A 26,659-nucleotide genomic window follows, 5' to 3' on the forward strand; every position below is an offset into this window, starting at 1 on the left:
GAGACAAAACAACTCTTGTATTTGCAGGTTCCTCAGGGCAGGAGTGATGAACCTGACTCTGTGTTCTCAGAAGGCTGATTTATTATTTTATGATCTGTATTATATTAAAGAATGCCACACTAAACTGTGCTAAAGAACACAGAAAGGATACAGACAGAGGGCTAAAAAGATAATAATGAAACTCGTGACTCTCTCCAGAGTCTGACACAGCTTGGCCCTGACTGGCCAAAGAGTGAAAACAACTCCCAGAACCCAATGACACAATCACCTGTGGGTGAACAATCCCCAAACACATTCCACACGTGAGCACCACACAGGAGAAGCAAATGGATGAGAATTGTTTTCCTTTTCTCTGAGGCCTCTCAGCCTCCCAGGAGAGAAATCCTGGTGAAGAGTTTTGTTCAGCAAATGTGGATGTGACAAACAACCTCTCATCCATGAGCCTTGAACTCTGCCGTGCCAGGGCGAGCCCAGATTCCTGCAGAGGCTTTCCCCACCATCCATCATCCCCGAATCCACTGCTCCAAGCAGCTGCTCCTCTCCTCTCCCAGCCCTGATTGATGCCTCTGCTTCCTGCAGGGTGATGGGATCGGAATAACCACGGGATTTCCATCAGGGAAGGAGGGGAAGGGGAGGCAGAGCAGAGCCGGGGTCACGGCAAGTCTTGCTCTTGCTCTTGACCTGTCTTTTGTCCTTTTTTCCCTCTCAAATTTGGACAATCTGGATGCTGAAAACCTGATGTAATTCTGATTTTTGCTTGTGGCTCGCAGTGTTTGTGAAGTCCCGAAAGTCACTCTGGGGTGTCTGCCTGGGAAAACAAATCTCATGGACCAGGGAAGGTGAGACTTGGGGCTCTAAAAGGGTTCAAACCACTCCTGGTCCATCCTCAAACCTCAGGAATTGCCCCAAAAATGTGAAATTGCCTCTAAATGTTCACCTGGGGCTGAAGAGGAGCTTCTAGCACTTAAAGCCAGAAGTGAAACCTTTTCCAGCCTCACCTTTTCCAGCCTCACCTTTTCCAGCCTCCCCTCTTCCAGCCTCCCCTTTTCCAGCCTCCCCCTGTTCCCTCATTCAGATTTGGGAGGAGTTTAATTCACCCCCCCTGTACTGAGATATTCAATTAATTCAGATTTTAACTCCTGTGCCCTCCTGTGTCTGCACGAAGGGGAGGGAGGTTCTGCTCCCACTCCAGAGCCCTCCAGACCCCAGTGGGATGATCCCAGCCCCAATTCCAGCTGCAGGTGCTGATCCCTGAAGCACCCCAAGCTCCCACCCTGCTCCGAGCTGTCCCTGGGGCTCAGCTCTGCCAAACCCACCCCCACACTCAGGACAGGGAGTCCTCCCTGCCACCAACTCAGATTTCCTAGCAGGAATTTCTTTTTAAAAAAAAATCACAAACAATCCATCTCTCCAGGCTGCAGGGCCTGAACATCTCATGCACAGAGCAGATTTTCACTGAAACTGAACATCTCATGCACAAATCAGATTTTCACTGCACATTTTCACACCCGCTGGGGTATCAAACCCAGCCCAGGGGACACTGAGGGACAGGCCTGGGACACGCTCACCTGGCTGCTCTCCTCGGGATGAAAAGCCAAAGGGATGTAGAGTTTTCTGCTGCTTTTAAGGAGAATTTCTCTTTCCCCTCGGATTTACCTGCAATTTACAGGTCCTAAACAGCTTTTCCAGCCTGGCCACTGTACCTGGGTGGGAATTCTGGCCCAGGTGAATCCTCCTTTCCCCTCGGTCTGTCCTCACCACAGCTAACACACACACAAATCACCCCCACAGCAGAGGACAGGAAAAAGCCATTTATTTCCAGCCTTGAAATGTAATTTTGGTTGTTGCTCTCTCTTTTTTTTATTTTCATTATTGATTTTAAGGTTGTAAAGCCGTGTCTGGTTTTTAAATGCTAATGACAGTAACAGCGAAAGGAGATGAGGGAGCAGGGCAGGAAATTGAAGCATTTCACAGCTACCAAAGTCTCTAAACATCCCCGGCTACAGAAGGAAACCAACAGGGAGAGCTTAAGGATGATAAACAAGTAATTTGCTATCTTGGACGCCTGTAGCTTCAATTTTACCTCTGGCAGTTGCCTCTCTTTAAGCAGCTTTCCCCACATGTGGGTCAAAATGAAAATACCCAGCAAAACAAGAAGGAAAAGGTGAACTCTGTGGATTATTATTATTATTATTATTATTATTATTATTATTATTATTATTATTATTATTATTATTATTATTATTATTATTATTATTATTATTATTATTATGTTATATTTATTATCAGCTGCAGTAACAGCCCAGGATTGGATTTGGTTTATTCAGCAGGAAGCTCCTGATGCTCTTCACCAGCCTGGGAGGATTTTCTGGATCATCACAGACTGTGCCAGGCACAGGAGGCTCCAAACCCACTGCTGTGGGGTCAGTGGGGTCCGTGGGGTTCCACCTGTGATCCTGGGGGTGATCTGGGGAGATTTGGGGTTGTTCCAAACATCAGGATGAGGGAGGGATGTTTTAAATCCACCATTTTCTGAGGTTTAGAATGGGCCAGGACTGGCCTCTGTGGGTTCCACCTGTGATTTTGGGGGTGATCTGGGGAGATTTGGGGTTGTTCCAAACATCAGGATGAGGGAGGGATGTTTTAAATCCACCATTTTCTGAGGTTTAGAATGGGCCAGGACTGGTTTGAATGGGCCAGGACTGGCCTCTGTGGGGTTGCACCTGTGATCCTGGGGGTGATTTGGGGAGGTTTGGAGTTCTCCCAAACATCAGGATGAGGGGAGGATGTATTAAATCCCCATTTCCTGAAGTTTAGAATGGGCCAGGACTGGCCTCTGTGGGTTTCACCTCTGATTTTGGGGGTGATTTGTAAGGTTTGGGTGGCCAGGGCTGTCCCAAACATCAGGATGAGGGAAGGATGTTTTAAATCCATCATTTTCTGAGGTTTCAGAATGGACCAGGACTGGTTTGAATGGGCCAGGATTGGTTTGAATGGACCAGGACTGGTTTGAATGGACCAGGACTGGTTTGAATGGGCCAGAATTGGCCTCTGTCGGTTTCACCTGTGATTTTGGGGATGATCTGGGGAGATTTGGGGTGTTTAGGTGGCCAGGACTCTCCCAAACATCAGGAACAGCAGGAGCAGCAGGCAGGATGAGGGGAGGAGGTTTTAAATCCACCATTTTCTGAGGTTTTAGAATGGACCAGGACTGGTTTGAATGGGCCAGAATTGGCCTCTGTGGGGTTTCAGCTGTGATTTTGGGGGTGATTTGGGGTGTTTGGGTGGCCAGGGCTGTCCCAAACATCAGGAGCAGCAGGCAGGATGAGGGGAGGGATGTTTTAAACCCCCAGCTTGGACACAGCCCCTCCAGCTCAGCTGATGTTCAAGGCAACATTTTGGGCCCCGATCCTTTAAAATGCAATTTTTGGCACAACCCTGCCAGCTTTTGTTGCTCTGCTTGCCAATTTTCACAGCTTCCCATGGATTTTCCATGAAAATTCTCCTTCTGCCCAGCAGGCCCCGCTCTGGGGCACTCCCCACGTGCTCAGCAGATTTATTTATGCTCTCTAATATATTAATAAGGAGCAGGGGTTTTAATTAAGTGGAAAAAAACCCAAATCTGAATGAGGCAACAGGGGGAGGCTGGAAAGGGGGAGGCTGGAAAAGGTTTCACTTCTGGCTTTAAGTGCTAGAAGCTCCTCTTCAGTCCCAGGTGAACATTTAGAGACAATTTCACATTTTTGGGGCAATTCCTGAGGTTTGAGGATGGACCAGGAGTGGTTTGAACCCTTTTAGAGCCCCAAGTCTCACCTTCCCTGGTCCATGAGATTTGTTTTCCCAGGCAGACACCCCAGAGTGACTTTCGGGACTTCACAAACACTGCGAGCCACAAGCAAAAATCAGAATTACATCAGGTTTTCAGCATCCAGATTGTCCAAATTTGAGAGGGGAAAAAAAGGACAAAAGGCAGGTCAAGAGCAGGAGCAGGCTGGGCTTTGAAGATTCAGCAGTTTATGTTTTCAGGAGGTGGAGGGGGAGCCCATTCATGGCTTCATTTTGACAGAAACTGGCGTTTAATACAAGAGGAGATAGCAGGAATTCCCAGCCCTCATTACTGCCCTCAGCCCTTCCAAGGAGACAGGCCCAGCATGCTCTGAAGCAGTCGCAACACCATTAATTTTATGGCATCTGAAGCAGCAGAAAATGACCAAATCTGGCTTCTCCTGACCTGGACCACAGAAAACATTGCAGTGATTAAATGCTAAAGACAGCCCAAGCCTTCTCCGTGCTGTCAGCAATAAAATTTAACAGCATCGCATACCACAAATGAAATATTTCTGTTGAGAAGGCAGCCAGAGCAGCACATAAACCCCAGCCAGCACATTTTATTTATTTAACCAGCAAGCTGCCCACAAAACAAAGTCACCAGGTGCTGTGCCAAGTGATTTAGCAGTCACAAAACCCCTGCCCGGGCTGCCCACGAGGAGCACGGGCTGCAGCAGCAGCAGCATTTGCTGTGCTGGGCTCTACAGCTGCCAAAATGAGCGGTGCAATGCACTGCTATGCTGATAAACCAAATTTAGGAGCTGAGAAATGCAGCCATGTGGCCCCTGAGCCTCTCCCAAGGGGACGAGAGGGCTCCCAGTGGGAATATCCAGGAGCACAGGGCTGGAATTTACCCCAACCCTGCCCAGGTGCTCTCCCTGGCCATGAAAAAGGCATTGCCCAAAACCTGCAGGGTTTCTCCTCCTGCCACAGCTCCTCCAGGCTCTGCTGCCAAGGCCTGGCTTAGGGGGCACGGCCCAACCTGGGCTGCCCAGGCTGTGCTGGGCCATCTCTCACCCGGAGCAATTCCGTGCTGGAAATCCCAGCCCTGGTGCTGCTGAAGCCCAGGAGCTGCTGCTGCTGCTGCCTCAAAATGTTCAGCAAACCCGCAAATGAAAATGAGTTTATTTTCCATTCCATCTGCTCAAAAAGAAAAAAAAAATTCTCTACTGCGGTGACTTCTCTTCTCCTAAAGAAAATCGAATTTCCAGGTTCCAAGGGGGTGGTTTAGTTGTGAATCAGCTCCAATTTAGGTGTGAATTTTCCTCTAAACACCCTTGGAAGAGAATTCTCCTTGTAACTAAACTCAGGAAAATCTGGAGTAAAAGCTCTGACTGCACGGGAATTGCTCCCAAACCAAAATGCTGCCAGAAAAAAACCCCCAACTTTGCCCTCAAAACCCTCTCAGTGTTTCTTTCTCTCTTCTCTGCCCTTCCCTCTCTGCCTTCATCTCAGCTTTGTAAGGTTTTTTTTTCCCACATTGCCCTCTATTAATCTTCCTGAAAATCAGCCAGCTGATCCCAAACACAGAAAATCAAATTATCCCCCAAAGCCCTTCCCACCCCCAGCACCTCCAGCAGGCACTCTCTGACGGGCACTTGATATCCACAGGGCCTCCTAAGGACGAATGTCTTTTAATTAGACACAAACTGAGCTCATTTAGGGTTATTAGAGGTGATCTGCAAATTTGTTCAGCAAATAACAGCTTTTTGGACAGGGAATTTCCGTGGAATAGCAGCAGCCAGAGCAGCAGAGCCGTGTCCAGCACGCACCAGGTGGGACAAAACCCACACCAGGTGATTTTTGGATCATCTTTTCCCCACAGAGAAAGGAAAAAAAAGGGTTGAAAATAATTTAATTTCACTTCTTCTTGCCATAATTTAGAAACCAGCAGGGCAAACAAAGGCTGGATGTTGCCAAACAGAAGTGGAATTGTGTGCACAGAAGGGAAGGTGAGGAGATGCCCAAATCTCAGGAAGGTGAGATCCAAGAGTCTTCAGCTCCAAACTCACCCGGATTTTCCCTACTGGAAAATTCCCCTCTGGAAAATCAAAAAATCCCCATTGGGAAAAAAAAATAAATCCAACTTTTTTACACTATTTGCCCTCACCCCACTGTCCAGCCCCTTCCCCTCAGCCCCCAGCCAGCCTTGCACAGAACCTGGCACACCTCCAGCTCCTCTCTCCCCACCAGCTCCCGGAGCTGCCCCCCCAAACCCAGGGGGGGCAGCTCCGGGAGAGCTCCGGGGGCATCAGAACTCACCTGGCCGGGAGCGCTGGGCAGCAGAGCCGGGAACACCGGGAGGGACCTGCGGAGGTAAAACCCAGCCTGGGGACACCGGGAGGGACCTGGCAGAGTGAAAAACCCAGCCTGGGGACACCGGGAGGGACCTGCGGAGGTAAAACCCAGCCTGGGGACACCGGGAGGGACCTGGCAGGGGTAAAACCCAGCCTGGGGACACCGGGAGGGACCTGGCAGAGTAAAAAACCCAGCCTGGGGACACCGGGAGGGACCTGGCAGGGGTAAAACCCAGCCTGGGGACACCGGGAGGGACCTGGCAGAGTAAAAAACCCAGCCTGGGGACACCGGGAGGGACCTGGCAGAGTAAAAAACCCAGCCTGGGGACACTGGGAGGGACCTGGCAGAGTAAAAAACCCAGCCTGGGGACACCGGGAGGGACCTGGCAGGGGTAAAACCCAGCCTGGGGACACCGGGAGGGACCTGGCAGAGTAAAAAACCCAGCCTGGGGACACCGGGAGGGACCTGGCGGGGGTAAAACCCAGCCTGGGGACACCGGGAGGGACCTGGCGGGGGTAAAACCCAGCCTGGGGACACTGGGAGGGACCTGGCAGAGTAAAAAACCCAGCTTGGATACATCGGGGAGGGACTTGCGGGGGTAAAACCCAGCCCGGGGACTCTTCTCACACACGGGGACACTGGGGAGGGACCTGCCGGGCTATAAAGCCCAGAGCCGGGGACACCAAGAGACAGGGCTGGGACACGCTCACCTGGCTGCTCTCCTTGGGATGAAAAGCCAAAGGGATGCAGCCTCTGTAGAGTTTTCTTCTGCTTTGAAGGAGAATTTCTCTTTCCCCTCAGATTTACCTGCACAGGGAATGCACGAGGTGAGCGGTGCAGGGAGAAACAGGGATTTGGGAAGGTTTTGTGGAAACAAGAGAAGTATCAAGGGCTGAACCAGGGATTTGGGAATGTTTAGTGAAGAGAAGCATCAAGGGCTGAACCAGGGATTTGGGAATGTTCAGTGAAGAGAACTATCAAGGACTGAACCAGGGATTTGGGAACGTTCAGTGAAGAGAACTATCAAGGACTGAACCAGGGATTTGGGAATGTTTAGTGAAGAGAAGCATCAAGGGTTGAACCAGGGGTTCTTGCACCTCTCTGCTCCACAGGAATATTTTCAGCCCAGGCAGAGAGGGAGTTGCAGCTGCCTAACGCAGGGTTAGTGTGACAGGTGACAAGCTGCCCTGGTGTTGGGGACTGCTGGAGAAGGCTCACCCAGCCCCCCAGCCAGGGGCAGAGGAGCTGGAGCTCAGGAGAAACAGGGAAGGGGACAACAGGACATCAGAGAGGAGCCGTGGAGCTCTGTGCTCCTGCAGAGCCTCCCAGAGGGATGGAGCCCGGCTGGGGCTGGAACAGCTCCCAGCAGAGCCCACCTGGGCATGGCCAGGGGCTGCTGAGCCTGCCGGGGGACCCCAACCTGACGGTGCTGCACACCCGGGACGAGGAGCTGGCCAAGGCTGAGGTCGGGGTGCTGGGCACCATCCTGGCCGTGGCCACCGTGGGCAACCTGGGCGTGCTGCTGGCCATGTACCGGCTGAGGAGGAAGATGAGCCGCATGCACCTCTTCATCCTGCACCTGGGGCTCAGCGACCTGGGCGTGGCCGTGTTCCAGGTGCTGCCGCAGCTCCTCTGGAAGGTCACCTACCGCTTCCTGGGGCCCGACCCCCTCTGCAGGGCCGTCAAGTACCTGCAGGTGCTCAGCATGTTCGCCTCCACCTACATGCTGCTGGTGATGACCCTGGACCGCTACCTGGCCGTGTGCCACCCGCTGCAGTCGCTGCAGCAGCCCAGCCGCCAGGCTTACGCCATGATCGGGGCCACCTGGCTGCTCAGCTGCCTGCTCAGCCTGCCCCAGGTGTTCATCTTCTCGCTGCGGGAGGTGCGCCCGGGCTCGGGGGTGCTGGACTGCTGGGCGGATTTCGGGTACCCGTGGGGAGCGCGCGCCTACGTCACCTGGACCACGCTGTGCGTCTTCGTGCTGCCCGTGGGCGTCCTCAGCGTCTGCTACAGCCTCATCTGCCACGAGATCTGCAAGAACCTCAAGGGCAAGACCCAGAGCGGTGCCCCTGGCACGGGGGGAGCCGGGGCGGGTGCCCCTGGCGGCCCCGGCCCCGCGGGGAAGGGCGGGCAGCCCTCGCGGGTGAGCAGCGTGCGCACCATCTCCCGCGCCAAGATCCGCACGGTGAAGATGACCTTCGTCATCGTGGCCGCCTATGTCACCTGCTGGGCGCCCTTCTTCAGCGTGCAGATGTGGTCGGTGTGGGACCGGGACGCTCCCGATGATGGTGAGTGGGGCACAGAGCTCTGGGAACGCCAGGAGTGCAGCTGGGTCTTTAACAAATAAGAGCTGTCTGTCGTCTTGTCATTTAAAAATAAAAATCACGGGGAAGGCTACAGGCTTCCTCCTCTGTAACACAGAAAATTCCCTCCCCTGTAAATGTATAAAATACAATACAGGTTTCCTCCTGTAAATGTATAAAATACAATTTCCAGAGTCAGATCATTCCTTTCAGGAAAAAGCACTGAGAAGTGGCGATTTCTGGCCATCATCCACAGGGATGTGCAAAGACATCTCTGCCGTGTGTGTCTTTCCTCTCCTCCAGGAATTTTCAGAGGTTTCAGAAGCGGATTTCTGAGTTCATATATTGAATTCTTTTCCCCTGTAAATCCACAGTAGCTTTCCTAACAGTAGAGGGGACTTCATCCAAGATTGAAAGTCCTCTGGGAGATGCTTTGGGCAGCAGAGAGGCTGAAGGAAAGCCCAGAAGCTGCTGGGTCTCACCTCTCAGAGGATGTGCTCCAGCACATAGGCACTGCAGAACCTGGAGGGCTCTGGCTCTGCCAGCTTTCCATCCCCCAGGAATGCCAGCGGGACGGGAGTGTGAGCCAGGAGAGCCCCCAGCTCCTGCCCACTGCCCACCCCGACCCTGCCCAGCCCCTGGGGACGTTTCACCTCTCTCTCTTGCCTCGCCAGAGTCCACCAATGTGGCTTTCAGCATCACCATGCTGCTGGCCAGCCTCAGCAGCTGCTGCAACCCCTGGATCTACCTGTTCTTCAGCGGGCACCTCCTGCAGGACGCCGGGCGCTGCCGGGGCTGCTGGGGCCGCCCCCGGGCCGGGCTGCGCAGACCCAACTCCACGGGGAGCCTGTGCAGCAGGAAAACCACGATCCTGAGCCACAGCCACCAGGCCGGGGTGCCCCTGCACGGGGACAGCGCCAGGGAGCTGTACCCGCCCTGCGACGAGGCCGTGACGGAGTCGGGCACGCTCTAGGCTGAGGCGGTGGCAGGTGCGACACCACCAGGTGCGACACCGCCAGGTGCGACACCTCCCGCTGTCGCTGCAGAGCGCGGCTCTCCCCAGCGGGTGGCACCGCGTTTTGCTGAAATCGGAACGTTTCACCCAGAAACGTCCTCGCTGCCGGGGGATGGACAGAGCCCCTCCGGCCGCTGCCGGACCGCAGCATCCACCCCTACCCGTGCTTGGGGAAACCTCTGGCTGCTCTCCCCGGGGAGGGATCCTGCAACCTCCGGGGAGGAATCCTCCATCCTTCGGGATCAGGGGATCCTGCAACCTCCGCGGAGGGATCCTGCAACCTCCGGGAAGGGATCCTGCAATCTTCGGGATCAGGGGATCCTGCAACCTCCAGGAAGGGATCCTGCAACCTCCGGGAAGGGATCCTGCCACCTCCGCAGAGGGATCCTGCATCCTTCGGGATCAGGAGATCCTGCAACCTTCAGGAATGGGTTGGGTGGGAAGGGACTTTATGCCCATGCCATTCCCCCTGCCATGGCAGGGACACCTTCCACTGTCCCAGGCTGCTCCAAGCCCCGTCCAGCCTGGCCTTGGACACTGCCAGGGATCCTGCATCCTTCGGGATCAGGGGATCCTGCATCCTTCGGGATCAGGGGATGCTGCATCCTTCGGGATCAGGGGATGCTGCATCCTTCAGAATCAGGGGATGCTGCATCCCCAAAATCCTCCTGGAGGGGCCGGGGTTTTGCGTTCCCAGCTGCCAGCGAAGCAGCCGGAGCACGGCAGGCGGCAACGCGGCTCCATCTGCTCCAGAGTCGCCGCCGCTTCCTCCTCTCGCACCCTCGGGGCGTTGCTGGCCGAGCAGACAGCGGGGACAGAGCTGTCCCCCCGCGGGGCTGCAGAGCTCCTCTGGCCTGGAACTGCCCCCCTGCCACCTCCCCCGGGCCAGGGACGAGGCTGTCGCATCCCCTGGTGCTGGGCACAGCTGTCCTGCACCACGCTGTGCCCGCTGGAGCGCCCCAAATGTGGCACTGGCACCCCCGAGGAGCTGCTGGGAGCGGCCCTGGCCCTGCTCCAGCTCAGCCGGGCACATCCCGACTCCCCCCGTGCCCTCTTCCCATCAGCTCTGCTCCCAGCCCCGTCCTGTGCTCAACAGCTGCTGCACGCCAGGGAGCTGCTCTCACCCTGCTGCTGCTGCTGCTGCTTTCGGCTGATTTTGCAGGGTCAGGGCCCAAAGCCGCCCGGGGCTCGGGGAGCAGGGAACTCGCTTCCCCTGCAGCCCCAGCCTGGCCCCTGCCCTGCTGCCAGGAGCTGTTTTGTGCAGGAATAAATCATGGATGAGGCAGGAAAGAGCATCCATGAGCTCAGTTGAGCTCAAGAGCTGCTGAGGGTGATGTACAGGTGCCCCAGTGAGGGTTCCAAATTCCCTGTGAGCCATGGGCATCATTCCATCCACTATCACAGGCTAAAGCTGTAAAAATAAAACATTAAGAGTAAAATATTTTGAAATCTTCAATATTTTCACTTTTTAATTGCCAGGCATTTGAATCAGATCTCTCAGAAGCTTCCTCTCACTGGTTTTGGCCTCACCTCCAGTCCCACAAACACACCTCTCCTGGGTTTTCCAACGTTACCCAGGAATTGTTGGGGTTTTTGGAACATTTTCCTTCACGTGCCCTTCGAGCTGGGCCAGATCTGCACCACAAGGTCATGAAAGCAGGAGTGCCTGGCTGCCCCTGCCACTGATCAATCCCAAATCAATGCTCTCACAACCTTTCATTAAATCCCAACATTACTGAGCCCATTTAAAACACACTTGGGGCAGCTCCAGCCCTGAGGAAGGGGAGGCAGCAGCTCCATCCCCCCCTGTGCTGAGAGGCAGCAGCTCCATCCCCCTCCCAGAGCTCCCACTGGGGCACCGTTCCCATTCCCAGGCACTTTGGAAGTTTATTTCTGGAAAATTCAGAAGTAACAAAATGCTGAGGGAGGAGCAGGGACGTGGCCCAGGTGGGGACAGACCAACCCCAGCACCTGGAGTGGGGACAAAGCAGAGAAAGCAAAAGGTGGGAGACAGGGAGAGGGAAAAGCCAGTGGAACAATTGTATTTAAAAGGATCTTATGAGGCGGATGAGCAAAACAACATCACTGAGAGGAGCTGCCAGCTGGCTCAGGGCAGGTTTGAGGATCACTGCATCTCCCTCCCTGAAGTGCCCATTTTGGGAGGTGAGGGGGGGATGTTTCTTTGGCTTTCATGAAATGAGGGGGAGAAGGGCCATGACAGAGAGGTGGAGAGCTGATTCCAGCCTGGCTGGGAGGAGCCTCGCCCTGCCCCACCCCGCAGCCCTCGGGAACAGTGGAGCCTTTAAGGAAAAGCCAAGGAAGCTGTGCCTGCGGGTCGGGGTGGTACAAGAGCTGCAGCCCGTGCCAGGCAGTGCCCCAGGGGAAGGGGACAATGCCAGCTGTGCAGCTCCTGGGGGCTCTGGGCACCTCTGAGCAGCAGCACGCTGGTGTGCCAGCTACACCCTGGTGTGCCAGCTTCACCCTGGTGACAGCTACACCCTGGTGACAGCTACACATCAGTGCCACAGCTACACATCAGTGTCACAGCTTCACCTCGGTGTACTCCACACCCTTGGATGCCCTGGGGCTGGAGAAGGGCCAGAAATGTGTTTTCCTCTTCTTTGGGTCCACGTTGACATAATCCATCCCAGTCTTCACGTTCTCGTAGTCCTGGGCAGAGCCTGGCTCGGGACCTTTCCCTGGGAACACCAGGGATGTGTAATTGATGTTCTCCTCTGAGCCACGGCCCTGCAGGAGCAAAATGAAGCCCAGGTCAGGCCCCAGCACCCACCCAGGAGCCTTTGCCCTCAAGCCCATGTACCAATTCAGGGAATCGTGGAATGGGTTGGGTTGGAAGGGACTTTATGCCCGTGCCATTCCCCCTGCCATGGCAGGGACATCTTCCACTGTCCCAGGCTGCTCCAAGCCCCGTCCATCCTGGCCTTGGGCACTGCCAGGGATCCAGGGGCAGCCACAGCTGCTCTGGGCACCCTGTGCCAGGGCCTGCCCACCCTGAGAGAGAAGATTTTGTTTCCTAATTTTCCTACAGTGCCCAGGGATGCTTCCCTCTGAATGGGGGACACTGGAACACTGCATGTGACAGGGGACGACAACCACCCCAGCCCTTATCTATGGAATTTCAATGTGGTTTGATGGATTTGCTCCAGAGCTGGACACAGCACCAGGGGGCTGGGGATGATTTTCCCGTGGTACCTGAGGGCAGGAAGGGTTGTCAGAGTCCTCCGAGGTATCTGAGGATGTGTCACTGCTCCCTTAAAAACAGGAAACATTTACCACCGCAGCACTTCCCAGAGGGTTACAGGGAGAAAAGGATCAAGGGAGAAAAAGCAAACATGCTCAGAAGTGAAAATTCTGATCCACAAAGCATCAGTTTGATCCCTCTGAGCCGAACTTCCCTGGGAGAAATGGGGCAGGGAGAGCCCAGCTGGGTGGGAGCAATGGGGACAGGAGGCAGCTCCTGCTTGGCCCTTCTCCCACCCCAGGGTGTGCAGAGCTCATAAGGAAGAGACACCACACTAATGCCACCCAAAAATTCCCATCCCTGTGCCAGGACAACGCCCCATTGCTGCAGAGCCCCTTACCTGCATAGGCTGCTGATGGGTTTTGTGCCCCAGGTTGTTTTTGTGCCCCAGGTTTTTGTGCCGTGTCCCCTCCTGGTGCCGAGGCTGGAGCTGGGGTGGGCTGAGGGCTGGGATGCTCCCCAGGGCTGCTGCTCACCTGCATCCTGCAGGAATGCTGGGCTGTGAGCAAGAGGAGAGTGAGCCCTGGTCCCTGCACCCTGCTCCAGCAGCCCCAGTGCAAACCAGCCCACCCCAAAATATGCTTGAGCGTGTCCAGAGGAGAGCACGAGGCTGCTGAGGGGCTTGGAACACAAGCCGTGTGAAGAACAGCTGAGGCAGCTGGGGGTGCTCAGCCTGGAGAAAAGGAGACTCAGAGGTGACCTTGTCACTCTCTGCAGCTCCTGAAGGGGGGCTGTGCTCAGCTGGGGTCGCTCTCTTTCTCCGGGCAGCACTGACAGAACAAGAGGACGCAGTCTCGAGCTGCGCCAAGGGAGAGCCAGGCTGGGATTGAGGAGGAAGTTTTTCACAGAAAGAGTGGGCAAACACTGGAATCATCTGCCCAGGGAGGTGATGGAGTCACCATCCCTGGATGTGTTTAAAAAAGCCTGGATGTGGCACTGGGTGCCATGATCTGGTTGAGGTGTTGGAACATGGGTTGGACTCGATCTTAAAGGTCTCTTCCAACCTAGAAACTCTGTGATTCTGTGATTCTGTGAAAATAATGATTGCTGTGCTCTGGAGCAGGCTCATATCCATCAACTCAATTACTGAGATGATCCAGGGCCCTGTTCTCCCGCCAGGAGAGGCTGCAGTGACAAATGACAGTGTCAGGGCCTCTCTTGCAAGTTTGGAATGATTTTGACCCAAAGCAGAGCTGGGGTCTGTGCAAATGTGAGCAGCAGTTGGTGTGAAAGAATTCGCTGCTAGAAATTGCAGCTTCATCTGAATTCATACTCTGTGAGCTGATTCTTGCACTTCACTAAAAGAGCAATAAAAGAAAATGGTTTTGAAGCAACAAAAGGTTGTACAACCCTCACTGATGTGTACAACCATGTCACCCATGTCACCACAGCTAACAGCCAGCCCAGCCCAGCCCAGCCCTGCCCTGCCCCTTTCCCATCCCACCCCCACCCCAAACCAGGAAATCACCAGGGAAAGCCATTTTTTAATTACCAATTGTCCTGCTGAGCTTGGTGTAAAGGGCCAGCAAGAGGAGAGGGTAGAGTACCAAGGTGATAAGTGAGGTGACAGCAGGAATCCAGCTGAACGAGAGAAAACCATTCAGTCTCACTGAAATAGCCAAATTCTTCTCAATCAATCCCCCCATGGCTTCAAGGCACATTTTAGACTCAGGTTTGCTGGCAGCTTTCGGTTTTGCTTTTTGGTTTGGGGGTGATGTGGCCCAAAATGAGGGGCTGCGTTTTCAAGAATGATTTGAGTTCCTTGCCCCTCGTTTTTGGGGCCTGTCCCCAGAAGGGTTTTCAAAAGCCTCCGGGGGGGAATGTGGTGCTGGAGGGGAGAGAGACATGACAGATATGATGGAATTATAGAATTTGGAATGATGGAATGGGTTGGGACCTTTGAAGGTCACCCCCTGCCATGAGCAGGGACATTTTCAGCCAGACCAGGTTGCTCAGAGCCCCGTCCAGCCTGGCCTGGGGTGGTCCCAGGGGTGCTGTGAAGGGCTCTGTGCCCCAGGGTGCTGCACTCACCATGAACAAGGGTTCATCCTCCTGCTGAGGCGTCTCCAGGGCCTGGGGGGACACAGACAGGCAGCAGGACCTGGTGGCAACCAAAAAAATGGTCCCATTGAGCCTCATGCTGCCCCACACGAGCTGGAGATCAGGCTGGGCACTTGGAAGCAGTGGTTGGGTGTTGCAGACGTGAAATAAAGGGGGTTTTATTTTATCCCAGCCCTCCCCCTGTGAGAATCCCTGTGGTTCACACCCTCACAGAGCCACAGGCTGTCCCTTATCTCTGAATTAATGGCTTTATACATGCTCATATCTGAGACTTGTCTGGACTTTCTGGGTCCCACCACAACAGAACTGAAATTTGTTCTTCTTGCTTTAATCCTCTCTCATGGTTCGTTCTGTTTTATTTTCTCTTTCTCTTTTTAATCCACAGAAAAGAAAAAAAAAAAAAAAAAGGAAAAAAGGAAGAAAACTACAAGATGAAGAAAAAAAATCCATGGAAAACGTAACCAAAGGAAGGTCATAGGTTGGAGTGAGACCCTTGCATCAGTCAAGGTCCAGACAGAAATATCAGAGGCCTTCTAACACCTCAGTGTCTGAAACACCTCGGATTTAATACTGTGAGAGCCTCAATCCTGCTGAGGTTAAGAGGGTTTAAGGCAGAAAATCAGAAAACACCAATGCCTGGGCTGGGCCCCTTGGCTTGGGACTTGTGGCCATAACACTCGAGGGATTTATAATAAAGATAGGGGTGTTCATTCTGTAAAAATAGCAGTGGGCTGTTCCTTTTGTGAGCTTTCATTTGCAAAAAAGCACTTGAAATCCTCCCTCAGTGTTACACACTTGCTATTTATAAACGGCTGATGGGGAGAGATCTTCAGCTGAGGCTTTGATACAGTGATTAAAGCAGCCATGATAATTTGATTGATAGGCTGATGGATAAATTGATAGAGCAAAGGCATTATCCATCCTGTGGAGCAGATTCCATCATTCCCTCTGTGACACATTTCTGAGCCTAATTCATCAAAAGCTTTCCTGATAACCACCAATCTCCTGCAAAATTCCACTCATGCAAACAGTCTGATGACTGCCAAGCTGAAAGTTCATTTTTTTGCAGAAATTTTCCCCCTCCCTTACTGAATAAATCTGTCCCCAGATATCCTTCTCAAAGGGCTGCCACTCTTGAAAGGCTCATTTCCTACTGTGGGGCAGGAGACGCTGCTGCAGCAGCAGATAAGGATCTGAAAAATGAGCTGTTCAAAAGGAAATTGCAAAATAAGCCCCAAATCCAACTATCAGCAGCTTCTGTGCCGAGGTGGGTACAGCGAGATGGAGGCACCGATATCGGGTGGGTATCGAAAAATCTGACTTTAGGCAGCAGCCGGTGAGAGCCTGGCACCAAATGTGCTTTTTGGGGGGGCCTCAGGGAACATCTGTGAGCCTGCAGCCTCCAGGAGTTCAAGCCTTTCTCAGGAAAATGCTGAAATCAAGGTTTGCAGGGAGCTGCTCCTCGGCTGGGCAGCGAGGGTCAGCCTGAGGCATCTGCACTCAGCCAAACGGGAGTGAAAGCTCCAGAACGCCCCAAATTATTTTAATCCCACTTGAGCCAGGCCCAGCTGGCTCACTGGAGCTCAAGATGGCACCAAGACGTGCCCAGGGGGATTCCCAGCCCAGCTCTGTCCCACCCTCTGCTTCCCGCGCCGTCGCACGCGGAGCGCGGTGCCCAGCGCGGGCTTACCTGGGCTCAGAGCTTGCCAACCTTGCCTGCCCCACGGCTCGGGGCAGCTGGGGCCCTGCAGGCAGCAGGATTTGGGGCCGTTTCAGCAGGATTTGGGGCCTTTGCAGCAGGATTTGGGTGCAGAGCGGGGTCTGGCAGCGCGGCGGTGCCGGATGCGGTCACGCTCTACCCCCCAGGTCAGAGGCACCAAGGAGCCCACGCGAGTCCCATGACACCTCCCCTCTGTCAGCAGCCTCATTTAAATATATTGGGGTGTTTCTCTGCTGTTCTGCAGCTCTTTTGCTGCTGCACCCCTCCATCAATTCTCTGTCTTCCAGCAGCTTTGTCCCAACGTTCAGCTGAGCTTCCTTGGAGCCAAGCGGTGCTGGGGGAGCTGTGCCCAGCTCAACTCAGCTGCCACCCAAAACGAGCTCTGGGAGCTTCCAAGCCAACATTTTCCACAGGGATGAAGCATTTTGCACCACCTGGCTCCATGGCTGCTGGGGGTGGCTGGGCCTCCACCTGCCCACACTCTGGAGAACGTTCTGCAAGCTTTGGGGTGCAAGCAGCAGCCTGGCCGATCCCATCCTGAGAGTTCCCAGGAGGTCTGGGGAGTGCTGGCTGCTGGTTCGTAGGAACTGTGGGGTTTGTAGCTCTGGAGGTGCCCTGGCAGAAAGGAACAAGAAATTCCCTTTTTTTTTAAGGTGCCTGCTCACCTTTCAACATCTCCATCAGCCCACAGCAACCCTGTCCCAGGGATACAACATCCCAAAGAATCCCCCTGGATTATCTAAAAGCAAAAAGAAGATTTCAAAACGCATCACCTACCCCTGGAGCTGCATCACAAGTTGGGGTCACTTCCCAAATTCCCCTTCATCCCTGGCACTGCTCCCACCATCCACCAGCTCCATCCTCAGATGTCAGTCCTGCTCTCCTCACAGCTGCTGCACCCCAGGTAAATATTTTGGGGTTTATTTAACTGAAACTTGCTTGTTTGTTGATTTTTTTTCAGGTGAGAGTTTGCTGCTGCAGCGCTTTCAAGTGCTCGGTGGTGGATAAACAGATTAACAGGTGGGAGAAGTGTCTGATAAAGGCAGGAAAAAAGGGGTTTTTTACAAAACGCTGCTGGGGCACGGTGTGAATCAGCCCGGGCAGTGGCTCCACTAAAGGAAATGTGTAAGAAGGAACACAGATAACACGTTTTTAGCCTAAGAACAGGGTTTTAAACAAGGAAAGTGCTTCACACAGAGCTGGTGAGAGGTATTTTTTCTACCCAAAGGGCAAAACCTATTTCTGATCAAACTGTGTGGCCCTGGAGGAGTGGGACACAGCTGGGGACAGCCCCTGCCAGGCAGAGGTTCCTTTCTTACCAGACTGGGATGTTGCAGGAGCTGGGGTCACCTTTCCTCAGTTTCTCCAGACAGGCTGGCCCTGCCAAGATGAGGGACACCAAGGCTTTGAAATTGGGCATCTCCTCCCTCTGCATTCCACACACTGAGGTACAGCTGGAATGTGTAGAAACAAAGCCTTTTGGACACCATTTTCTGTGCAAATCCAGCCCAGTTGCTCCCAAAACATAGAGGAAAAAAAAAAAAAAACACTTTGTTCTACTTGAAATCGCAATTTTGAAGTGCTCCTAAGAGTTGAGCTTTTAAAATCGCTTCTAAAATAACTCAAAAGTCGAAATAGATTTGCTTAGCTGCAAAAATGTCTAAATGAAAGGTTCTGGCCTCATTATGACTTTCATCTTCCTATTTTAATGCTGAATCCGCTGCCAGGAGTTTGCAGATTATGATGATCCAATTGGGGGATCTTTTGCACAAAATAAACTATTTCACTGAAAGTGTTTGGCGTGTCTGTGCTGCTGCTCACCCTCACGTTTATCTCCAAAGCCCAGTGACCCTTCAGGCTGGGTTTTCTGATAGGATTTTCGGGTTATAAACCATGTCTGGAACAATCCACTTGCTGTTTTCAGCTTATCTGGCACTTGCTGCAGCTGCTTTTGTTTTAGGAAGTTTCTTTCTAATCCATGAATATGTGATTAGGACAAGGAAGGAGGCTGGTACATTAAACTGCCTCTCAAAAGGGGAAATAGAGAATAAATTTGTATAAAAGCCACTTGTTAAAAAAAATATTGCAGCGTGGGGGAATGCAAGGAATTTTTATTTGTTTTGAAAAAACAGCTGCATTTGCCATCGGCATCAACTGTGCTGTGCCAAACATTTTCCTGCTCACATCAAGAAATATTTGATGGATTTTTCAAAGCTTAATCTGCCCACAAAGCTGGGGAGAGGAGGCGCCTGGCAGCATCTCCAGGGATGGGGACACAAGATCCCGGTGACAGCAGGACGTGACTCAGCTGTCCCCAGCCACCCTCGGTACCTGTGCCTCACAGATGAGGACTTTAATTTCCTGGGCGAGGGCTTTAATTAGATAAAATTTAATTAGATAAAACAGGCTCGCTGGGACAAACAAAAAATTGATTAGCACGGTGCTAAAGCCTGTTAATCATGTGAATGGGGCTCGCTGAGCAGAACACCCCCTTTAGCTCCCAAAACCATGCCCAAACCATGGAAAATAAGGACAGCATGGGAAATAAGGGCCTGGGAGATGGTGGCAGCAGGAAAAACCTTGCCTGCCCTCACTCACTCCCCCCATGTGTGAAGGCTTTATTTGTTCATCAGCATTTTCTGTTTGCGCTCGCTGAGGCTTGAACGAGACTGAGTCCTGGGTAAAACAAAACTCCCAGAGGACGAGCCCGTTAACGCCTGCAGAGCAGCGGGGAGCTGTCTCCCCTGGAAAGCTGCTCCTCCCCGGCCTTTGCAAGGGAAAGTGGAGGATTCCCGAGCCGTTCATCACCACTAATTAGTCTTTGCCTTTTAAAATCAGGTCTGTGGTACCAACACATTTCTTTCCTGCACCTCCCTGCAGCTGCCGGGCTTTGGGGCACCCCACGGCCACGGGCAGCTCCCTGGGGTGGGGCTGTGGGGTGAAGGAGAAGGGAAGTGCTCCTCCAAAGCATTTCGGGGGGTTTCCACCAGTGGATGAGGAGCTGGTGCTGGGATGTGGCACGCTGCTGGGATGGAGACCCCGTTCTGCTCCCTCTGTGGGATCTCCGCTGCCCCAAAATCAGCCAAACCCGCCCCTACTCAGCTCCCACAGGCCCCCCAGCGCCGTCCTCACCCAGAAAAGCAAACGTGACCCCGGAGTGCCCGCTCAGCCTCGCCTGGGCCGTGGCCAGTGATTCATTGCGGGTGCCTGGGCCCGGTGTTGACTCTGGCAGGGCCGTTATCGAGCTTGGCACCGTGGCTATAAGAGCGGCACCGCGGCGGCCACAGCCACCATCCACACCATGAGGCGCCTGCTGCTCCTCGCCGCGCTCTGCCTGGCCCTGGCCGGCGCCCTGAGGAGGTAAGGGGGTCCCCAGGGTCCCCAGGGTCCCCAGGGTCCCCAGGGTCTGGGGGGTTCACTGCCAGGGCTGTGACGGGTGGCAGAGCTCAGCCTGTGCCGGAGCAGTGGCACCACGCTGGGATTTCTGCTCCGTCCCTCTGGCCAGAGCCCGGCAGCAGCAGGAGGGGCTGCAAAGGGGTTTGTGCAAGCAGGGAGGGCAGAAAAAAACAGCCTGGATCTGGATCCCCCTTGGACCTGCTCGCCCTGCCCAGCCCCAAGGGCCTTCCCCTCGGTGGCACCGGGACAGTGACAGCCTGTGCTGTCACTGCCAGGACGCTCTCCTGCCAGCTCTGGCCTTGATTTCCTGGGCCCTAAACCACATCCAGTGCCCCTCTTCTGCTGTGCCTTGGCTGGAAAATGTTGCAGGGGGAAATGTGGGCTCTGAACCTCCATCCTGGCAGTGCCAGGACCCACAGGGTGGGCACAGGACATGGGCAGCACCTCCCTGAGTGACTAGGACCCTCAGGGTGGGCACAGGACATGGGCAGCACCCATGGGAGTGACCAGAACCCTCAGGGTGGGCACAGGATGCGGGCAGCACCCATGGGAGTGACCAGAACCCTCAGGGTGGGCACAGGACATAGGGCAGCACCTCCATGAGTGACCAGGACCCTCAGGGTGGGCTCAGAACACGGGCAGCACCTCCATGAGTGACTAGAACCCTCATGGGCAGCACCCATGGGAGCACCCATGGGAGTGCCCAGCACCCTCAGGATGGGCACAGGACATAGGGCAGCACCCACAGCAGTGCCCAGGGCCCTCAGAGTGGGCACAGCACCCTCAGGGTGGGCACAGCACCCTCAGGGTGGGCACAGCACCTTCAGGGTAGGCACAGCACCCTCAGTAGTGCCCAGCACCCTCATGGTGGCACAGCACCCTCAGAGTGGCACAGCACCCTCGGTAGGGCCCAGCACCCTCAGGGTGGCACAGCACCCTCAGGGTGGCACAGTGTCCTCAGGGTGGCACAGCACCCTCAGGGTGGCACCGTCCCCTCAGGGTGGCACAGCCCCCTCAGGGTGGCACAGCACCCTCAGGGTGGCACAGCCCCCTCAGGGTGGCACAGTGTCCTCAGGGTGGCACAGCCCCCTCAGGGTGGCACAGCCCCCTCAGGGTGGCACAGCACCCCGCAGTGACCGGGCCCTTCCCCGCAGGGTGCCCCTGAGCCGGCGCCGCTCGCTGCGGAAGCTGCTGCGGGAGCGGGGGCAGCTCTCGCACCTCTGGAGGGCCCGGGCCGGGCCGGACGCGAGCAGCGAGGACTGCGCCGCCTTCTCGGAGACCAACGAGCCCCTCATCAACTACCTGGACGTGAGCAGGGAGGCACCGCGGCCCGGGGGCACCCTCAGTCTGCTCGAGCAGCGCCCGAGCCCAAGCGCTGCCCACAAACCCCGCGGCTCCAGGCAGTGCCCGGCGTGCCAGGGCTCGCTCCCTGCCCGGCCCTTTGTCCCCGGGATGTCAGGAGGAGGACAAGGGAGGGCATTCATGGCAGGCACTGCCAGCCCCTTCCCTCCCTGCCGCGCTCTGCCCGCCCCCCTGGGGACAGGCTCGCTCCAAAATTCAAGTTATTCAGGGCAGAGCCCCCCGCAGAGGTGGAGGGAGATCCCCAGGACAATCCCGTGCCCCAATTCCCCCGTCCCCAAAGCCCTGCCTGGTGACGAGGGTCCCCTCAGGGCCCAGCCTTGCCAGGAAGAGGCAGAGGCCTGTACCCAACGTGCCGCCTTTTGCCTCAGTCCCCGTTGTTGTTCCTTAAATATTTGTCTCCTTTATTCCACCTGGCACGGCACAGATCAAACACTGAGCCCCATCCGTGCCCTGCAGACACCCCACGCTCTGTTCTGCTGGCATTTCTGGCCGTGCTGGTGGCTCAGGGTGCTCTCTGCCCCCCTCTTTGGCAGATGGAGTATTTTGGGCAGATCTCCATCGGGACACCCCCCCAGAATTTCACCGTGGTGTTCGACACGGGCTCCTCCAACCTCTGGGTGCCTTCTATCTACTGTGTCAGCAAAGCCTGTGGTGAGTGGGGGGCCCCTGACACCAGAGAGGCCACAGGCCACCAGCCCCAAGGCCCTGGGGACTCTCCTAACAGAGGTGACAGAAATCCAGGGGTGAAAGCAGGGGGTGACAGCTCAGCAGGGGACAAACGTGGCTTTTTGGGGCTGTCAGTGATCAGCCCGCCTCAGAGAGCCCAGAGGGACCAGAGCATCCCCGAGCCCAGCAGGAAATGGGGAATGGGACTGGATCCCAAATGGAGTTGGGGAATGGGACTGGATCCTGCAGGGAACTGGGGAAGGGGACTGGATCTCACAGGGAATTGGGGAAGGGGACTGGATCCTTCAGGGAATTGGGGAAGGGGACTGGATCTCACAGGGAATTGGGGAAGGGGACTGGATCCTTCAGGGAATTGGGGAATGGGACTGGATCCTGCAGGGAATTGGGGAAGGGGACTGGATCCTACAGGGAATTGGGGAAGGGGACTGGATCCCACAGCGCCATGGGGCTGCTGCTGGCTGTAACCAGGGACAGCAGTGCTCATCTCAGGACTCATTAAATGCTGCTGATCCTGCTCCCCCTAACAGCCCTTGCACCCTTCATCAGACTGAAACAGGAGAGGTTTTCTCCCCTCTCAAAACCCCAGCAGGTCCCTCTGCAGAGCCCCCATAACCAGGAGTTTTGGTGACACCACGCTGCGCCATCATTTCACCTCACTGGGGGCTCCTGGCAGCTGTGGCAATGCCAAAAAAACGACATTTCTGGTGACAGATCCCATCTCCTTCCCCAGCTGAGCACACCAGGTTCCAGCCAACCCAGTCCAGCACCTACCAGGTGATAGGGACCCCCTTCTCCATCCAGTACGGCACCGGGAGCCTGACGGGGATCATCGGATCCGACCAAGTAGCCGTGAGTGACCTTTGGGTTGCCCCGCTCTGCACAATGTGCCTGGGACTTGCCCATGGGCTCGGGCCCCCACAGAACCCCCTCCTCCCTGCAGGTCGAGGGTCTGGCCGTGAGCAACCAGCAGTTTGCAGAGAGCATCAGTGAGCCGGGAAAAGCCTTCCTGGATGCTGAGTTCGATGGGATCCTGGGCCTGGCTTATCCCTCCCTGGCCGTGGATGGGGTCACCCCTGTCTTCGACAACATGATGGCCCAAAATTTGGTGGAGCTGCCCATTTTCTCTGTCTACATGAGCTCGTATGACATGGCTTTGCTCCGGGATGTTGCTTGGAGTCTGGCATTGCTTTAGGGAGCAGGAGGGGCTGCTTAAATACAGATAATGAAGGGGGGGTTGGCACCAGATTGAGCATCGCAGAGCTCTGGCCTTGCAGCATGTGTGGGGAGAAAGTTGGGGTAAATTCATGCTAAATGGACAAAAATCCCTCGTGTCTTCCTCCTCCCTGCAGGAACCCTGACTCCCCCCAGGGAGGAGAGGTGCTTTTTGGGGGCTACGACACCTCCCGCTTCACGGGCACCCTGAACTGGGTGCCAGTCACCCAGCAGGGCTACTGGCAGATCCAGCTGGACAAGTGAGTGGTGCTGGGCAGGGAGGAAGGGCAGGGCAGGGCTGGGCTGGCGGAGCACGACAAATCCCTCCTGCTCCTTCTCCCCTCTTCCAGCGTCCAGCTGGGTGGGACAGTGACCTTCTGTGCCAACGGCTGCCAGGCCATCGTGGACACCGGCACGTCGCTCATCGTGGGTCCCACCAAGGAGATCAAAAAACTGCAAAACCTCATTGGGGCTGTGTCTGTGGACGGAGAGGTGAGAGCCAGGGCGGGGACAGGAGGGAACAAAGCCTTGGGGACCCTTCCCTGCTGGAAGGGACCCCCCTGGGCAGTCCCTGAGCCCCCGGCTCTGTTCCAGTACGCCGTGGAGTGCAGCAACCTCAGCGTGATGCCTGACCTGACCTTCACCATCAACGGGCTGCCCTACACGCTCAGCGCCCAGGCTTACACCCTCGTGGTATGGCTGTGCCTCCCCCAACCCCAAATCCCAGCTGCTCCAGTGGCAAAGGTGGCCCAGCCCCACGCCGGGAGCTGGCAGTGTGTCCCCAAGGGTGACAAACCCCGCCGGTTTCTGCTTTGCCACCGCTCCTGGGTGTTTGCATGTGCACGAGGCTCTCGGCTTCATCCCCAGCTTTCCCCTTCTCTTCCCCCAGGAGTATGCTGATGGCATGGCCTTCTGCACCAGCGGCTTCCAGGGCAGCGACATCCCCCCTCCCACAGGACCCCTCTGGATTTTGGGAGATGTTTTCATCCGTCAGTTCTACTCCGTCTTCGACCGTGGGAATAACGTGGTGGGGTTGGCCCCTGCTGTCCCTTAGGGCTGTGACATCCCTGGGGCAGGAGAGGAACGGGCCTTGGCAGGATGTCACCATGTCCTCCTTGGTGTCCCCAGGGGGATGAAGACACCCAGGGGTGCCGTGAAGAGTCCAGCAGAGGTTCAGTCCACACCAGGACACTGTGATGTAAAAATGTCTCGGGCAGCTCTGTGATCTGCTCTGCACATTCTCTCTTTTTGAATCCTGAGCCAATAAAAACTTCAATAAACCCAAACTTCTTACGCTTCTGTCAGCAGCAGCCCAGCAGAAATCCTGCACATCTCAAAGGTTTACGCTGGGGGTTAAATCCTCCTTGCCCATGTCCTGCTCTCCTCCCTGGGGGATCCATGGCACTGCCAGGGCTGCACTCCCAGCCTGCCTGGAGCTTCCCCGGGATTTCCACAGGGGCAGAAAGAAGGGGATGCTTTGCCCAGGTAGAGCAGGAATCCCTGGAGGTGGCTGTGGCCATCCCAGGGGCAGGGCAGGGGCTGAGGGAGCACTGGGAATGCACCTTTCCTCAGCTGGGGCTGGTAAACAAGAAGGTAACAGGGAGACAGGAAAGACCCTGGGGCTCTTTCTGTGCCACGAAACTCCCGGAGCCACCGGTGATTTCTGGTGAATTTTGCTTTGATTCCCTTGGGGAACTCACAACAAACTGCTTGGTGGGTCCTTGAAGCTAAAAGGGCAAAGCTGCTGAGCCCTGGGCTGGGCTGGCTCGAAGTGTGGGGGCTGTGGGGGGCTGCAGAGGGGCTGCAGAGGGGCCACTGGCCATGGGGTTCCCCGGGAGTCACCGTGGCACATGTGACTCACTGACGGAGAGTGACAACGCACGAGTGGCAGTGGCTCACGAGTGATGCACCCTGAGGCGGCGAGAAAGGGAAGCACAAAAAGGTTATTTGGTTATTTTTATCCAGGCCTTTGCTCTGTTTTCCCCACTGACCCTGAAGCGAGGCCAGCAGTGCCAAGGCCGGGGAGCTGGAGTGTCCATGTCCCAGCCCAGCCCGGTGGCTGCCCCATCCCTCCCAGAGCAGAGCAGCCTTCAGGGCTGGGTCTGGGAGCTCTGGAATATCCAGATCTGGTTGTAAACTTTGCGGCTGAGCCTTGTGGATTGCAATAAAGGGAGATATCTGCCTTACCCAGAGGCACTGATTGTGCCACTGACCAGTGTGGGCTCTGTGACGTTTCCTGTGTTGACTTCACCCCTGCTGCAGTCCCAGATAAGGTGCTGGGGCTGCTGGACAAAGGTCTCCTGTCCCTCTTCCATCTTAACCCTTAGCACGCCAAGGTGCTGCTGAGCACGAGCCCGGGGGCTGGAGGGGAGCATCCAGGGATGATGGATGACAGGGGCCACCCAGTGTCCCCAAACAGCAGCTGGCAGCGAGAGCTGGCCTGGCCTGGAGTTGCCCAGGACTGCTCTGGTGCTGTGTTTTTGGGATCTCAGGGCATTCTGTGCCCTCTTGACAGGTTTGGGGGGGAAACTGCTCGAACAACTGAGCATGCCAATAAAGAGTGACCCTCCTGTCCCCCAAGGAGGCTGAGCAGGGCAGGGAACACTTGGATGCCCTTTGCTTCCTTCCCTTTCCCTCACTCCCATGGCCCTGCAGGGCACAGCCCGTCCTCTCCTTGTCCCCATCAGCCTTTCCCCCAGCTGTGTCAGCCCCAGCCTGGGTTTCATCACTGTCCTCAGAGTCACAGGCCACAAACCCCACGCCTTTTCCTCAGAATGCTGACGTGGGGGAGCAGCCAGGACGGGACTGAAGCTGTGGTCACTGCAGCTGCTGAGCGACGCCTCGGCCATCACTTCCTCCCCACCACTGCTCCCACTGCCTTCATCCAGGCAGAACCTCAGCCCAGGGGGGATTAGGAGAGCAGCAGCTTTGGGGAAATCCCTTTTCCTGTGAAATCAAACAAATGCCAGAGATAAGGCTGATGTGCCCTGGTGGGTGCAGTCACCCTGGCTAAAAGCAGAAGTGGCCATGGGCATCAGCTGCAGTTTGGGATTGACCACAAACCCCAGCCCCAGCAGCATGGAGAGGCTTCGATCATCTGATGGGGTGAGCAATCCCCTGTCCCACCAGGGACACGCGAGAGGAACTGGGGCAGAAGTTGTTGTGGGGGGAGGTTGAACAAGAAGTTCTCTGTGCAGGAGCAAAGGTGAAGCAGGATGTTGGAAAGGGGCTGAAAACAGGATTAGGAGAGAGCTGCTCCAGGGAAATGTCAGCCTTTTACCCACCACTGGTGAGAACTGGCTCAGGTTCTCCTGCCTCAGCCCAGCTCCTCCCAGTGCCTGCCCTCTGGGGGGAAAAACAGATTTTTCTGGCCAGACAGGTCCCAGAATTGCACCTGGAGAAGAGGGGGAGGAAGGTTTGTCCTGCTAGGTGCAGTGATCCTTGCTGAGATCCCATCAGGGTCTGCAAGGGGAAAAAAAATCTATAAAAACATTGGAAGTGAAAAAGCCAAAGCC

General features: G+C 55.4%; 3 protein-coding genes across 3 annotated transcripts; 2 read left to right on the plus strand and 1 right to left on the minus strand.

The window, feature by feature from the left end:
- Nucleotides 1-7,459: 7,459 nt before the first annotated feature.
- On the plus strand, nt 7,460-9,402 carry AVPR1B (arginine vasopressin receptor 1B). The gene is made up of 2 exons (XM_038162275.1): nt 7,460-8,414; nt 9,104-9,402. Exons 1-2 carry the CDS (start codon nt 7,460-7,462, stop codon nt 9,400-9,402), a joined length of 1,254 nt encoding a protein of 417 aa, XP_038018203.1.
- A 1,531-nt stretch (nt 9,403-10,933) lies between these two features.
- RHEX (regulator of hemoglobinization and erythroid cell expansion) lies at nt 10,934-16,601 on the minus strand. The gene is made up of 6 exons (XM_038162293.1): nt 16,458-16,601; nt 14,738-14,807; nt 14,199-14,287; nt 13,047-13,205; nt 12,658-12,716; nt 10,934-12,192 (listed from the first exon to the last, which is right to left on the minus strand). The coding sequence occupies exons 2-6, from the start codon at nt 14,752-14,754 to the stop codon at nt 11,986-11,988; spliced, it is 531 nt and encodes a 176-aa protein (XP_038018221.1). The 5' UTR covers nt 14,755-14,807; nt 16,458-16,601; the 3' UTR covers nt 10,934-11,985.
- A 3,118-nt stretch (nt 16,602-19,719) lies between these two features.
- CTSE (cathepsin E) lies at nt 19,720-24,422 on the plus strand. Its single transcript, XM_038162277.1, has 9 exons — nt 19,720-19,847; nt 21,038-21,191; nt 21,779-21,896; nt 22,663-22,781; nt 22,873-23,072; nt 23,282-23,404; nt 23,495-23,636; nt 23,739-23,837; nt 24,034-24,422. Exons 1-9 carry the CDS (start codon nt 19,789-19,791, stop codon nt 24,196-24,198), a joined length of 1,179 nt encoding a protein of 392 aa, XP_038018205.1. The 5' UTR covers nt 19,720-19,788; the 3' UTR covers nt 24,199-24,422.
- The last annotated feature ends 2,237 nt before the right edge of the window (nt 24,423-26,659 follow it).

The sequence above is a fragment of the Motacilla alba genome, chromosome 26 (genome assembly GCF_015832195.1).
Source record: "Motacilla alba alba isolate MOTALB_02 chromosome 26, Motacilla_alba_V1.0_pri, whole genome shotgun sequence".
Taxonomy (NCBI): domain Eukaryota; kingdom Metazoa; phylum Chordata; class Aves; order Passeriformes; family Motacillidae; genus Motacilla; species Motacilla alba.

Coding starts and splice junctions, on each gene's coding strand:
- RHEX (XM_038162293.1), bottom strand. Junction 13,206..14,198: donor CAAGCTCAGCAGGACAATTG/GTAATTAAAAAA, acceptor TCTTGCTCACAG/CCCAGCATTCCTGCAGGATG. Junction 12,193..12,657: donor ACAACCCTTCCTGCCCTCAG/GTACCACGGGAA, acceptor TTGCTCCTGCAG/GGCCGTGGCTCAGAGGAGAA.
- AVPR1B (XM_038162275.1), top strand. CDS start 7,460: ATGGAGCCCGGCTGGGGCTGGAACAGCTCCCAGCAGAGCCCACCTGGG. Junction 8,415..9,103: donor CCGGGACGCTCCCGATGATG/GTGAGTGGGGCA, acceptor TTGCCTCGCCAG/AGTCCACCAATGTGGCTTTC.
- CTSE (XM_038162277.1), top strand. CDS start 19,789: ATGAGGCGCCTGCTGCTCCTCGCCGCGCTCTGCCTGGCCCTGGCCGGC. Junction 19,848..21,037: donor CTGGCCGGCGCCCTGAGGAG/GTAAGGGGGTCC, acceptor CCTTCCCCGCAG/GGTGCCCCTGAGCCGGCGCC. Junction 21,897..22,662: donor CTGTGTCAGCAAAGCCTGTG/GTGAGTGGGGGG, acceptor CTCCTTCCCCAG/CTGAGCACACCAGGTTCCAG.